The 14,766-nt window shown below is 41.3% G+C and overlaps 3 protein-coding genes across 4 annotated transcripts; all 3 read left to right on the forward strand.

Annotated features, from left to right (window-relative positions):
- The first annotated feature begins 1,094 nt into the window (after window positions 1-1,094).
- On the forward strand, window positions 1,095-6,328 carry LOC115743636 (mucin-5AC). Of its 2 annotated transcripts, XM_048279328.1 has the most exons (6): window positions 1,095-1,601; window positions 1,759-1,919; window positions 2,189-2,300; window positions 3,743-3,857; window positions 4,580-5,608; window positions 5,804-6,328. In XM_048279328.1, exons 2-6 carry the CDS (start codon window positions 1,781-1,783, stop codon window positions 6,059-6,061), a joined length of 1,653 nt encoding a protein of 550 aa, XP_048135285.1. In that variant the 5' UTR covers window positions 1,095-1,601; window positions 1,759-1,780; the 3' UTR covers window positions 6,062-6,328. The 2 variants fall into 2 exon arrangements, with proteins under 2 accessions (XP_048135285.1, XP_030534348.1); XM_030678488.2 differs by having other exon boundaries at window positions 1,095-1,919.
- A 4,715-nt stretch (window positions 6,329-11,043) lies between these two features.
- Window positions 11,044-12,288, forward strand: LOC125315189 (probable LRR receptor-like serine/threonine-protein kinase At3g47570). Its single transcript, XM_048279547.1, has 2 exons — window positions 11,044-11,782; window positions 11,923-12,288. Exons 1-2 carry the CDS (start codon window positions 11,074-11,076, stop codon window positions 11,952-11,954), a joined length of 741 nt encoding a protein of 246 aa, XP_048135504.1. The 5' UTR covers window positions 11,044-11,073; the 3' UTR covers window positions 11,955-12,288.
- LOC115743819 (putative receptor-like protein kinase At3g47110) lies at window positions 12,118-14,258 on the forward strand. The gene is made up of 3 exons (XM_048278967.1): window positions 12,118-12,682; window positions 13,057-13,446; window positions 13,888-14,258. The coding sequence occupies exons 1-3, from the start codon at window positions 12,118-12,120 to the stop codon at window positions 14,256-14,258; spliced, it is 1,326 nt and encodes a 441-aa protein (XP_048134924.1).
- Window positions 14,259-14,766: the final 508 nt, after the last annotated feature.

Raw genomic sequence — 14,766 nt, forward strand, 5'->3', positions numbered from 1 at the left:
ACTTCTTGCCACTACTGTCCCTGTATTGAATTGAGAAGTTTGACTAGGAAAACAGACTCGTGAATGGGGAATCTTTCTCTCAACACCAATGAGGATTTTCAGACACAAACCCAATCCATCCATGTGGGTTGTCGGGCTTGTCTTTGTTGAGTCTAAACAGAACTGGCTGTGGCTTACTTTGAACAGGTTTTTGCGAGCGGTTCTTGGAATCGAGTGAAGATTTAGTTAAAGAATGATATACATCGATGCTCACCTTTGCATGTAGAAAACTACTGCTGCGTAAAGAAAATCACTAATTATTCACGGGTTGAACTTACATTTACTGTACACGTAATCGAGTAGCTCAAGAACAACTCGATATGGTCACATCCGACTTATGAATAATTTTGAGTCAATCCATATCGGATTCATCGAACATTGTGGCAAGAATTTCGTAAATGTGAAAATCTATTGTCAGTCCGTATTTGAGAATCTTGAGAGATTCCTTTGATTACAAATGCCCTTCTTCTTTTCCTGACCAAAATACTTCTGGGTTAGACAGAGGAATAATGTTTTTGTTTTTTTATTAAATTTTATCCATTTTCAAAATTAGTTGATTTTCTATTTAAGCTTTGAAGTTCGAAGCCCCTTTCTGGTTCTGGACGGCTCACCGGAGCCCGAGACGCCCCCCACCTCAAAATTTGAAAATTCAAAGGACGCAAAAAGGGACGAATGACGTCAGAGGGGCATTCCCGTAATTGCAGCCCCACCTAAAATCTCCAACGAGGACCAGACCAGACCAGACCAGACGACGACGTAAGCTTCAAGGGGAGAGACAGAGCGAGGGTTGCAATCACCTGCACCTGCACCTGCACCAGCACCAGCACCAGTCAGAGAACTGATCTTCGGACCAGGAAAATTAAAAGAAAAAGAGAACTGATCTCATCCGTTCGATTTCTTTGAAAAAAAATACTGATGTGCGCGGTTGATCTTCCAGTTCGACGGTGCAGATCGTTTCATCTACGGGACCCAACACCGCTGGGATTAAACTCGAGGCGCGATATAATTGTCTGGTCGCAGAAGAAACCGAAAAACCTGATCTCTCTCTCCCTCTCTGTCTAACCTCACTCTCCGTTTCCGATTATAGACCACCGATGATAACCTAATTACATTGACTGCCACTACTTCTTCCTTTCTCTGCTCCCCTCTCCCCGTCGCGATCTCCATTTTTTTTTCTGATCTGTGCTGCTCCCGTCCTCCTTTTCTCTCTCTAGATTCTATCCTCTGTTTCTCTCTCTCTCTCTCTCTCTCTAGGTTGGAGCTTCCCTCGGCGAGAATGGCGCATTAGCCGAACTGAGCTCGAATCTCTCCGCATTCCTCTCTCTCTGTCGACTTCTAGGTTTTGCAGCTTCGTCTGGTTCGCGCCGAGCTCCGAGGGATGTTCTCGATTTGCGCTGGAGAAAGCACTCGCGAAGTGCTTCGTCGCGGTTAGCCTGTTCGTTGTCCGAGTATTAGCTGCGTTTGAGTTCGGTCTCAGATCTACAGTTGTCGTTGTTGCTGCTGCTGCTGCTTATCGACTTTCTGGAGACGTCGGGGTCACGTGTTTGGTGGAGAAATTATTGGTATGGTTGGAGGCGTGGGAGTGAAGCTAAACTAGATTCTATTTATCGACGGGAGGAGAAGCCAAGCTAGGTTTTTAGGTTTGTTAGTTGGCTGCGAGTCGATTTTTTTTTTTTTTTAAAGTCTTTTCTAGAGGCTGGATTTGGCGATGAATCGTAGCTTTAGGGCTCAAGAGTCGCGAATGCTGGGGCACCGGCAGCAGCAGATGATGAAGGACAAAGAGGAGGATCTCGCGTTGTTCCTCGAGATGCGGAAACGCGAGAAGGAACGCAATGATCTCCTCCTTAACAATGCCGAAGAAGAATTCGATGCTCCATTAGGTAAGATTTTCCAAAGGACGGAGATGGAGTTACCGGAGTTGATGGCATCAATACAATCTAGAGCTATGTTGGTATCTTTTCTTGGTTAGGTGTTTAGTTATTTATACAGGTGCCCGTTATGTGAGTTGTGCTCTTTAAGTCTAGTGAAGAAGAAAGCTTACTGGTTCATTGCTTTGCTGTTAGTGGTCTATTGTTACTTGGCATTTTGGCTCATTTGTTATTTTGTTAAGTTGGGTATCTCAATTCTCAACCAAGGGTTGATTTTGCAGGATCAAAGCCTGGTTCTTCTCCCATTTTCAATATTGCCCCTTCGGCGCCTCCACGTAAAACTGCCACTGATGATTTTCTTAATTCTGACAGCGATAAAAATGATTATGATTGGTAAGTTTGGATATCCTTCACATCCGTTTTCATTTGCTTCTCAATATGACAGGAGGTATATGCTAGTGCTGAAATTTTGATATCCAGGGTTATACATTGTGTTTGAGGCCTTTCTTAGCTCTGCTGACTTTCTCTACAGGTGGAGAGCTCCTTGCCTGTCTTTCTGTAGAATGATTGACACTTCTTTTAACCTATTTGATTGACTTCACCTGCACTAAAATCTCTCAACTCATGTCCATCTTCTCAGTCCTCATTTATTTTGGTAATGGATAAAGCAAAATATGCTATTAGTTTCTCGTGGTCACTTTTGTTGAGCGACTGAGAATTATGCTGTATTGAGTGGAGAACTGCTCACGGCCTTCTCAGAAAATGACTTGTTAATATGAAAAGGAAAGAAGTTTTCAAAGCAAATGGGGATCCTTTTCTTAAGTAAGAGGAGACATGTTATGGCAGTGTTGGAGATTTTTGGAGCTCTGCAGTGACCTTTTTAGTGATTATGGACTATAGAAAACGTTTGGTTTTAAAAGATATTTGATAGGTGGTGAATGAAGCAACTTCCACTTTCGACTCTGGAATTGGGGTAAAAAGTCAAATCTGGGACATTTAATTATTTAGATTTCTCACTTGTAACTCACATGCTTTCGTCAATTGCATATATAGAACCTTGCTGACTTCATACTGAATATCACACATTTTAGATGATGAGTTGTTCTTGAGCATGCTTTGAACTCGTTTGGGACATTTTCAGTTTTGATAGGTGGTTGGAGAGCATATCTCATAGTTTGATTTCTTTTTCCTTAAATCAAATTGCATTTCCTCAATATTTTCCCATTACAACACAAGTATATCATGGTATGAGAATGGCCATTTTGCATACTTGTTGTGATCTTTACCACAGTTAGCCCACTTCTATGTATTGATTTGGTTCAAAGCACCTGAATTTCGGGATTTTTATACTCCAATATGCAGCCAATAAGAAAGCATCTTGGAGCTGTTTAGGATGGTTTGCAATTGACTGGTGGAATTCCTTTGTCATTCGCTTCTATTGTGAGATCAAATGATGCGAAATTTGAATGTCTTGACATGCCTACACTTTTTTTTTTTCAATTTGGAGTCCCAGGAGGAGATATTTGTCTTCAGCTTTCGGATTTTAATGAGGTTGTCCTTTTTGCTGGCTTTTGGCGACACATATTTTAAAAAATCTGATAAGTAAAGTGAAAATTAAAATTTACAGTTGAAAGTTAACAAGAGGGCAATAATATCTTTGGTGTTCATTGGCCAGTGAAAGAATTCAATCTGCTTGTTTATTAGAACAATCATTCATTACTTGGATTCCTTGAACGCACTTCTAATTTTATTGAGAATGTAGTGTTTCATGAATATGTTGAGGCATTAGGCGTTGCTTCTAAGGCTCGTATTGGTTTCCTCTGTATTGTTTCTAGGCTTCTGACACCACCTGGTACGCCTCTTTTCCCTTCACTGGAGATGGAATCACAAAAGACTGTTATGAGTCAGCTTGGTACTCCAAAAGCTCGCCCCACAGTGCTTAAATCACGAGTAAGAGCATTTCTGTTCTATCTGAGATAGTACTCGTTTGTGTAGAAAATTTCTGTAATATTAGGCTGGAATTGCTTGGTGCTCAATACCAAAAGAAAATTGAGAACTGTAAGAAGGATGGGCTTGTATCAATATCGTTTAATGCAGCCCAGCATATGCGTTTCTTTTTTATTTTTGTTTTCCTCTTTTGTTTGAGGTGAAGACGGACGCAAAGTAAAGTAAACAGCGAACATGTCTCATGTTTTTTCAGGGACTAAATTTATCTCTACTTTAAATCTTAAAAATAAATTAGCTCGAAATAACAACCGGGTGGCCCTGAAGCATTTTTCCTTTTGTGTCTAAAAAATTGTGATGCCTTTTGGACTTGGTTATACATATTTGTTATGTTTGAATATCAGGTTCTTGTATCGTGAATAATTCTTTGATATTTCTGCCTTCAAGCATAGTGCGATTGTATTCTCTAGTTTCTTTTATGGCATATGGTATAGATGGAGCTGCCAAAGGTATTAGCTTAGGGATGTTCTTACTTGGTTGTAGATTCCCATTGTGAGTGTGGTACATCCATGCACTTTAATTTTTTCGTTTCCTTACCACAATATATGCTTCTTAGGTTGTCCGCTAATTGTTACTCAACTAGAAGAAATTCAATTCTTATTCTTTTTTCTTCTCTAGGGTTAAACTGTGCTTGGATTGCTTATTTGGTTGTTTGTTCATTTCTTTAGTTGGCGAATTCCATGGTGGAGCCACCTGCAAGAACCAATGTAACATCTAGACAAACAGCTTCCTCTCCTGCGTCGAACAATTCGGGGACAGGAATTCGCCGGCCCTCATCATCGGGGGGTCCAGGATCAAGACCGGCAACGCCGACTAGTCGGCCTACGCTTACAACATCCTCTAGAGCCTCAAGACCTTCAACACCGACCTCTCGCCCGACCTTGTCTTCAAGTAAATCAACTGGGCCTGTCAAGCCCTCTGTTGCTGCTAGTAGGCCTGCAGGTACTTCGACCAAGCCTGCAGTTTCAGCTGCAAAGCAATCAGTTCCTGCCAGATCATCGACTCCATCAAGGTCGACAGGGAGATCTTCAACGCCAACTGCCCGTCCTATCGTTAACCCACCGAAGCCGGCATCAAGGGCGGGAACTCCAACACGCAGACCATTCACAACGTCAACCGGTCCCACTGTATCTGCCCCTCCCACAAAAGCAGTGTCCTCTACTATTGCAAAATCTGCTTCAACAACGTCAAGAAATCCAGTGCCATCACGTGGAACTTCCCCTACAATGAAATCGAGACCATGGAAACCTTCGGAGATGCCGGGTTTCTCTCTTGATGCTCCTCCGAACTTGCGAACAACTCTCCCTGATAGGCCGCTTTCAGCTACTAGGGGTAGGCCTGGAGCACCCAGTTCTCGATCATCTTCTGTTGAGCCTGGTCCAACTACAAGACCAAGAAGGCAATCATGCTCACCGTCGAGAGGGCGCCCTGCCAATGGTGTCCATCATACAAGTGGAAGCTCTGTTCCTGCAGTGAGTCGTGGGCATCCTAAAATAAATGACAATGTGAGCCCTGTTTTGATTGGAACAAAAATGGTGGATAGGGTAATAAACATGAGGAAACTAATGCCACCCAAGCAAGATGATAAACATTCTCCTCGCAGTAACATGTCTGGGAAGTCGGCTTCTTCACCAGATAGCTCGGGCTTTGGTCGAACACTATCCAAGAAATCCTTGGATATGGCTATTAGGCATATGGTATGTTCCTTTTTCTTCTTTTGCATAAATGCTGTAAACTAGTTTATTGCTTATGCTGCTTGACATGGTTGCTCTATCAGGCTTGAAGACCATTATTTCTCTCTTTCCATATCTAATGTTGTTCGACTACTCAGGGCCGTGTTTTAATTAGATTGATGTTATTTTATGATGTGACTGAACTTCAACCTGATCCAGGACATAAGGCGAAGCATTCCTGGGAATTTGCGACCATTGATGACAAATATTCCCGCTTCATCCATGTATAGCGTGAGATCTGGGCCTACAAGAAGTAGGACAGTTAGTGTGTCAGACTCCCCACTTGCGACAAGCAGCAATGCCAGCTCTGAAGTGAGTGTGAACAACAATGGTCTGTGCATGGAGGGGAACGGACTGGATGATGATATTACCAGTGACCGGGATGGTCATTCGCCTACTCGTGGCAGGCGATTGTAAGTAGATGCGGTGATGAGTTGGAATCATACATTGTTTTGAGTCGGAATCCGCAGGATCGATGAAGAGAATGTTTCCTAGAAAGGACTTAACAGGGGCTTCACGTTGATGGTAAAAATTGTATGAGTTGGTTAGGAAGGCTGGCTTTTGAGGACCCTCTTATTGAGGTCCGTGTATTAGTTACTGTCAGCGAATTTAGCTAAACTCTCCTTATTTTTTATGAACGTGAGTTACGGTGAACAAGCTTTAGCAAGTTGTACCCTTCTGGTCCAATTGTTCCTTGTTCTCGTCCTCATGTAACTTCCACTGCTTTGAGCCCGTTTTGACATCTGCTCACTCCTGAGCGGGTGGTAAGCTCAAAGAATCTTGATTATGTAAATTGCAAACCGTCTCCTAAGTCGGGCCACCTCATCTATTCTCTTCTCTTCTCCGTCCTCTGCAGACCAGAGTTTCTTGGTTGGCGGAAGAAGGTAAGAGGGAGAGAAAATACTTAGTTCTCTCTCTTTCCTTTTAATCACAAAAGCTAGTTTCTGGATGAATATTACTCTTCATTCCTTAATATTGCTAGTGATGCGTTAAAATTATTTCTCTCTCTTGGAACACTTTATGATGACCAATTAGAACGGGCAGTTGTAGATATCCTTCATGAACATCCTATGCATTTATGGAGAACTAGAACGAATTTGAGAGGATACAATGCATGATTTTCTGACGTGTGTTTGCAACTATTACTTGCTGATACAACAATCCCGCTAAGCGATCTTTTTCTCGCAAGGAAGTGTGGGAGCAGCGCTGTTGGGGCGTTGTCTGGGTCCTACTACACAAGACATGGACGTCAAGAGTTGGGCATCGACCTGGTTCTACTGCACAACATGGAAGTCAAGGGTCGAGTCGGAGCACGTCAAGTTGGACCTTGGAGACGCAAAACATGCGGTGTTGCAGATAAGTTTGAATCAGCCGAGATCATAGTCCTTTGTGAACTTTATATGCGGTGTGAGCATGTAGTAGAAGTTCGATACATTTTGCCTAGGAATGTCATTAAGAGGGAGCTTAAATCCGAGCCTACTAACATAGCCAATTGGATTTATCTTCACTCAAAAATTTAAGTTAATGAGTTCTGGGCCAATTAGGATATATTAATTACTTCACACGACACTAACTCTCCGATGTAGAAATTTTCTAACATAATCCATGCGTGTATTTTAACAAGAATAATGGTAGGACTCTTTCTTTAAAGTCGAATAATGTAGATGCGGACGGTGTCATAAATCGAAGGCTGGTTAGAGGAAAGTTCTGCCCATTAGACTGCAGAGACGGAGCTCGTCGAGAACTGAACGTGGTCTGCTGGGCTTATTGGGGAATAGAAAATTTTGGGCCCTGTTTAGATAAAGAGAAGTTGTCAATTTTCCATTTTCAAGTTCCAAAATGGGCAAAACACTTTTGAAGTAGAAATCTATTCGATAACATAATTTCTGAAACAGAAATTCATTTGGTTATGTAACTTTATTTTTTAGTTTCCAAAGCATTTTTTTATTCTAAAAGTAGCTTTGGAGCCACTTGAAGAAGTACGAAAAATTTACTTCTCTCCAGAAGCTACAATAAAAAAGAGATAATCCTACAAGGCTTGACCTGGTCTGGTTTTCGATCCTAGACCTGATTTAATTCTATGTAATAACATAAAATAGATAAAATAAGTTAAAATATAAATGGTAATAAATATATAAAAAAATAAAAAATGGAAAAAATAAGGAAATGCTAGGAAAATGTCTTTTCTTGTCTTTTAGTCTAATTAATGCTTTCTTATGCTTGATCTATGGCGATAGACCAATGTCCAACCCCTGCGGCGTCCTCGACCACCATCGGCTTACAATGCTTACTAACCTCACTTCGCTCTGTTCAATCTCTTATAGTTATACATAATATCATTGGCGCATGCGGAAGACTTAACCAAGCACAAACAAGTCGGCTATACAGTATACAAGTGCATGTCAAACATACAGCAGGCACGCCTATTAAGGGGTATAGCCTCGATTGGTTTCACTAACATGATAAGACACATTGCAATCAGCAAGATCATTTAGCAAATTGGTTCAACACTTCATATTCATATCTGAACTAAGCCAAGTACATCACTCATTTATTTACGTTGATTACTCTGGGAGGATTATGAAGAGAGAAGGTAAAGCTACTCCCGAGTACCAGATGAACATATCATAATAGTGTGTGGCTTGAATTCCCTACTGTCATCCATGTTCTTAGTCTCACCATCCCTATCAAACTAGGGAGGTGCGATAGGACCTACCCATCTTGTTAAACCAGGACGATACATGGCTATGAACTCGAAAGCAACCGTTTCGACTGGTGGTCCTTCATTCACATAAACTCGAGAATGGATCATCTTATAACGAATCCGTAAAGGACTGTTGGGTCGGGATTCTGTATGCTCTTCTATATATCGACTAATCCATAAGGGTTCACCGTAGGAGCGTTAATGCACGGGAATCGACAGATCCGACATTGTAATATAATGAAAAATGTTTCAACCAATGGAGTAAGTATATACCCAACAAGTATGATCACTAGGTCGAACGACGAAATCTTCTATAGAATCGTAAGATTCGAGGTAAAGTTCACTGTTGTCAAACTCTAACAATCAAAGCATAAAGTCTCAGAATCATACCGGATTTGCAATCAACCACAATCAAAATTAAATGGAGCTTAACACTCACAATGATGAACCATAGCATATCTAGCAATAAGGATAGGGAATCCAATTTGTCTTAGATTGATATTTGAAAAAAACCAAAGTAGAAACGACGCACGAATGAGCTTGAATATTCTTTCCTTCCTTGATATGCGTGCGTGAACCACTCGAGCAACACAACTCCTCGAGCCAGCTCGACAATCGCAGATTTGGTTCGACGGCGTGGCTTGGACGAACGGTTGGGTGAATCGCGCGGCGAGAGGCACGGCGTGCCAAGGAGTGAGAAAAAGGATGTAAGAATTGCTCGGTTAACGTTCGTTACCATCAGAACTGAAGGGAGAGGCACTACATATAGTGGAGGATGGCCGACGAGTCAGTATCGCCGGCCACCACGTGTCGCCAACGTACTGACACGTGTTGCCACATGGCACCGTTGGTGACTCTTGTGACTCCGGTTGATGACACGTGTCATCGATCGGTGACACGTGTTGCCACGTATTGTTACACGGTGGCACGTGTCACATTACATGACACACCATGCTGCTTGTCTTTGATTGTCCTGATTTTGCACATATTTGACTTGATGTGACCTAAATAAAACACATAGTGTCTCTAAAATAATAAATTCACCATAGCAATAATCTTTTCAGAGCTCGTTTACTATTAAGTCGAACCCTACGAGCGCTAATTTGCTTGTGACTTAAGCTAGTGGAAAACTTGGGTCATTACAAACTCAATCTCATTTTTGTACATCCCATCATGTCTTAATTAGGTTTTTAATCAGCATTGTAAGTAAATACCCGAAGGATTATGGGTTTTCATTTCCAGCACTTAGTTAGTTATTCTATATATTTTGATTTTTACTTGTTGCACTGTATTCCAATAAATTGGATGTGAATCGCTTTCTTAGAATTAGGTTAACATTAGACTAGAGTCTTGATAAAAAGAAAATCATAAAAACATTTGCACGATCACTTAGTATTGACGACGCCTCTAAAATGCATGTTCACTTTGAAGAATGACCAACTAGTTAGGTAACAAAAGGGCGTTAATTAGATTATTAGCGAAAATAAGTCCTCGATCCTAAATCTTTGGTCACGTAGGAATTGAGATGATACTTCTGCTTCTTGATTGATTTCTAACCAATCCAATAGGCTAGTGATAACTCATTGAAATATTTAGGTTGTAAAGAATTGAAAACTAAATTCAATGTCACGTGAGGTATGGGCTTAGAAGAGTCCGTGTCTAAATTGATTGGCTATATGGCTAGCCTTTTGGCCAATACCCCTAAACCTATGATCTTTCGACCGCGTCGGGAAAAATAGGCCGCGACAGTCCTTGCCCAGTGTGAAGGCCTCACCAGCAACTGTCGGGGCCATGAATGCCCTAAGCGCGGCCTTGCCGGGTATAGACATGGGCACAATGGCCTTACGTTATCAAACGTTTTTCTCTGATCAGAAATCTACTTCTATAGCAGAAATAGAAAAATTAACTTCCGGTCAAAAGTTAATATCTAGAGCAAAAGTATTGCCATGAGCGCCCTAGGCGTTTGATAAAGAATTCTCATAAATTACTTTCAAAAGGAAACACAGAGCAGTAGGGGATGACTCAAGTTAATCCGCCACTAATCCATCTACTTTTATGCAAATCATGGCATGCTTCTGTCACGACCTAAAATTTGAAAATCTTAGGTTAATGGATTATCAGATTAATTAAATTGAATTAACTAACCTAGTTCGAGCTCTTCTAGGCTCTAGCAATTTGTGACTTAACGTTCATGATTAATTATGCAAAACTATTTTCAATTTCGAAGCCGCCATTAATCTTTTACTGTAGGTAGATTATAAACCCGAATAACGTGTTCAGAAAAAAATAATTTATTTCATGCGAATCGGAGATTAAATTGATTTGGAAACTTGATTATATTAATTTTTTTAATTAATAGTTTTTCGATATCAAATTTTCATGCAATTTTTTTGATTTGTTGATTTGAATTAGTTCTTTTTTTTTTTGTTTTCCCTTTAATTTCTGAGGTGAGAGGACCCTTCTTTTTATCAATGTCAGAGACCTCCTTCTCCCCTCTCTGTGGAAAAAAGTTTTGTGCTCTCCACGTTCTGCCGTGTGATGGATGAAGTTGGCGCTATCATTTTCATGAGGAGAGCATACCCAACTTGTCCCACTCACTATTAGTAATGCCCAGTTGACGCAGACAAATGCGACTTTTGAGACCAAAGAAGAGAAGAGACTCTTTACAAAATCACTTCTTATTCTCCCAGCAACATCACTTCAGAGTCCACTTCTACTTTGAGTTATGCAGATCTTGGGCTTTACTTCTGCTGACTTTCAGTTTCGTTGCTTCATTCTCGGGATTGCCATTGTATCGTGCTTTACCCAAGTCTCATCGGCAGCAAATGAAACCGACAAATCGGCATTGCTTGCATTCAAGGCTGGGATAACTGAGGACCCCCTCGGGGTGCTCAGCTCCTGGAATAATACGATCGATCTCTGCCAATGGTACGGAGTTACATGCAGCCGTCGGCACCGCAATAGAGTCACTGCATTGAATCTGTACTCCCTGAAACTCTCGGGGCCTATCTCCCCTCACATCGGGAACCTCAGCTTCTTGAGGGAATTAAGGCTCTATAACAACAGCTTTGGCCATGAAATCCCTCCCCAAATCGGTCAGTTGCGACGGTTACGCATCTTGATTCTGGGCAATAATTCTCTCACGGGTGAAATCCCCAGGAACACATCGCGCTGCCTTAACCTGCATCACCTTGTATTGGCTGGTAATCAACTGGGTGGAGAAGTTCCTCCAGAGATAGGTTCATTGGTGAAGCTTCGGTATCTTCATTTAAGAAGAAACAATCTAACGGGAGGTGTCCCTTCTTCCATCGGCAACTTGTCATCGTTGGAGCAGCTTTATCTTAGCAACAATAACTTAGGCGGGAGTCTTCCTTGGGTTCTAGGCCGACTGACCAACCTTACATCACTTGCTTTCGGAGAGAACACGTTGTCCGGTATGCTTCCACCTTCCCTCTGCAATTTATCTTCATTGGTAACATTTGACGCCGGAGGTAACCAAATACATGGAAGTCTTCCTACTGCAATGGGCTTTGGTCTCCCCAACTTAGAATTTTTCAGCATCCACACGAACCAGCTAGATGGATCAATCCCTACGTGGATTCCTAATAATGCCACAAATCTACAGATTCTTCAACTTGGAGGCAACAGACTCTCAGGGAGCGTACCTTCTTTTGAAAATTTGTGTAACCTTCGGCGGTTAAGCATTTACACTAACCATCTTGGAAGTGGGGGATCTGGTGACTTGAGCTTTATTTGCTCATTAACCAATATGACCAGCTTATTCCTCTTGAGTATGAATACTAATAGACTCGGTGGGCCGGTGCCGGAATGCATTGGTAATTTGTCCCTTGCCATCACGACATTGGCCCTGGGCCTAAATCCTATTACTGGTGAGATTCCTAGAGCAATGGGCAATCTCGTGAACTTGGAAATCTTGCATGTGACCAACAATATTCTTTCAGGTGCCATCCCGTTTGACGTGGAAAACCTTCCAAATCTAACATATGTGGATCTCTCCACTAACAATCTATCGGGGGTAATATCATCCTCTTTTCATAAGAACAAGAGATTGATTGCATTATATCTTGATGGGAATCACTTCCATGGGCACATTCCTTCGCATCTAGATGAGTGTCAAAGTCTGACGATGCTCGATCTTTCAAACAACAATCTTAGCGGTTCTGCATTCCCAGTGGTTAAAACTCTTCTCTATTTGAACTTGTTTGACAACCATTTGAATGGGTCCCTTCCGGTGGAAGTAGGAAAAATTGAACATATAAATTCTTTGGACATTTCAAGCAATATGTTCAGTGGTGAAATTCCGAGCACTCTAGGTGATTGCGACGGACTGCTAGTTTTGCAAATGAAGGATAACCACTTCCAAGGATCCATTCCCCAATCAATTAGCTCATGAAGAAGCATTGAGGAATTGGATCTTTCAAACAAACAATCTATCAGGCGAAATCCCAAAATTCTTAGAAGCATTTGACTTCCTGAGGATCCTGAACTTATCCTACAACAATTTTGAAGGAATGTTACCAACTGAGGTTGTCTTCAAGAATGCAAGTGCCACTTTTGTTACCGGAAACAAGTTGCGTGGAGGAATTCCAGAATTTGGACTCCCTAAATGCGTCTCTCCACATTCCAAGAGCCAAGGAGTTGTTCATGTTTTCGAAACTCACGTTCTCTATTGTTTTTGGACTTCTAGGGGTGGTTCTTGTTCTGGTTTTTGTGTATGCATGCTGGTTGAAGAAGAAGAAAGTACAACAACCGACTTTAAGTTCCATAGCTGATACCTGGCAAAACTTATCTTATTCGACTCTTTTTAAAGCAACTGACGGTTTTTCTTCAACTAATTTGATTGGGGTAGGCAGTTTTGGATCTGTTTACAGGGGATTACTCCAGGAGAATGAGACTTACGTTGCTGTGAAAGTGCTTAATTTAACACGTCATGGTGCCCTAAAAAGCTTCAAAACCGAGTGCGAGGCTCTCAAGCATATCAAACATCGAAATCTTTTGAAGGTGCTAACGGTATGCTCTGGTACTGATTATAATAGAAATGATTTTAAGGCATTGGTCTATGAGTTTATGATCAATGGTAGTCTCGAAGAGTGGTTGCACCCAGATCCAATGCCAGCTGATGCATACGGGGCCTTCAAAAAATTTGAGTCTCATCCAAAGGATAAAGATTTCCATTGACATTGCTTTTGCATTGGATTATCTTCATAACCAATGCCATATTGCCACAGTTCATTGTGATCTAAAGCCAAACAATACCCTTTTAGATGTTGAGATGGTTGGACATGTCGGTGACTTTGGATTGGCAAAGATCATCCTTGAATCCATGTCTGGCACGAACACAAGCATAAGCTCAGTTGGATTGCGAGGGACAATTGGTTACCTCAAACGAAGTATTTGTTCTATTGTACATCACAAATTGTAATGGCATCTTTTTTCCAAAAATTTTTAACTTAATAATGATATTTTGCATATATTATTTTCTCATAGCTCAACCATACGTGGTTCTTGATATGTGCAGAATATGGAATAGGTAGTGCGGTTTCTATTAGAGGTGATGTCTACAGTTATGGCATTCTCTTGCAAGAGATGTTCACAGGAATTAGGCACACGGCTGAGATATTCAAAGAAAATTTGAACCTGCATATTTTTATTGAGGAAGCATTGCCTGAACGAGTCCTAGAGATTACCGATCCCATTCTAATTCGGGAAATGGAGAGCTACGCAGGTGAAAGCAGAAGTAGCACGGTCCAAGATTGTCTGCTAATGGTCTACGGAATTGGGATCGCTTGCTCAGTTGGAGTGCCAGGAGAGCGAATGAGCATCACAGATGTAGCAGCTCAACTATGTTCGATTACGGACATACTTTACGCTGCTGGCTTACGAGAATAGGTGATGTACTAAAGCATTAAGTTTTCTAGTCCCTCCTACAAATGCCTAACTCACATTGTTTTTTTTCAATTTAGATGAACTCAACGAAGCCATGGAGGTAACAGAGTCATCGTGCAGAATTAATGTGGGGCAGATGCTTTTCTAATGCATCGTGAGGTTGGTGAATTGAGCTCTGATACAAATTATGAATAGTTTAGACCTTGAAGAACAAAGGTGTGTTTCAATGTTCCTTTTGAAATGAAAGTTGGCGGCGTGTGAGAAGTGAACAGAGTATTTGGAATGTTGCTGTTTTCTGTAAGCCCTGTCGTATATTTGGACAACTGAAAGGAAAGGCATACATGCAACGCTGTATATGTCTCATAAAGCTATGCAAGCAAGTTCGTTTATCCTTTTCTTCTTTTATGCTAGTTAATTAGTTCGATCTATTAATACGAGGAAACATCATGCTTGGGAGAGCAGATTACGTTATTCCATCATCTCACCCAAATAACTTACAAGCAAAGATTGT

Source organism: Rhodamnia argentea, chromosome 5, assembly GCF_020921035.1.
Source record: "Rhodamnia argentea isolate NSW1041297 chromosome 5, ASM2092103v1, whole genome shotgun sequence".
Lineage (NCBI taxonomy): Eukaryota > Viridiplantae > Streptophyta > Magnoliopsida > Myrtales > Myrtaceae > Rhodamnia > Rhodamnia argentea.

Excerpts from the sequence above, each read along its gene's own strand:
- LOC115743636 (XM_030678488.2), top strand. The coding sequence starts at position 1,748 with ATGAATCGTAGCTTTAGGGCTCAAGAGTCGCGAATGCTGGGGCACCGG. Across the intron at positions 3,858-4,579 it reads CCACAGTGCTTAAATCACGA|TTGGCGAATTCCATGGTGGA; the intron begins GTAAGAGCATTT and ends TCATTTCTTTAG. Across the intron at positions 5,609-5,803 it reads ATATGGCTATTAGGCATATG|GACATAAGGCGAAGCATTCC; the intron begins GTATGTTCCTTT and ends AACCTGATCCAG.
- LOC125315189 (XM_048279547.1), top strand. The coding sequence starts at position 11,074 with ATGCAGATCTTGGGCTTTACTTCTGCTGACTTTCAGTTTCGTTGCTTC. Across the intron at positions 11,783-11,922 it reads CGGAGAGAACACGTTGTCCG|CTAGATGGATCAATCCCTAC; the intron begins GTATGCTTCCAC and ends CACACGAACCAG.
- LOC115743819 (XM_048278967.1), top strand. The coding sequence starts at position 12,118 with ATGACCAGCTTATTCCTCTTGAGTATGAATACTAATAGACTCGGTGGG. Across the intron at positions 12,683-13,056 it reads TGAAATTCCGAGCACTCTAG|GGGTGGTTCTTGTTCTGGTT; the intron begins GTGATTGCGACG and ends TTGGACTTCTAG. Across the intron at positions 13,447-13,887 it reads CTATGAGTTTATGATCAATG|AATATGGAATAGGTAGTGCG; the intron begins GTAGTCTCGAAG and ends TGATATGTGCAG.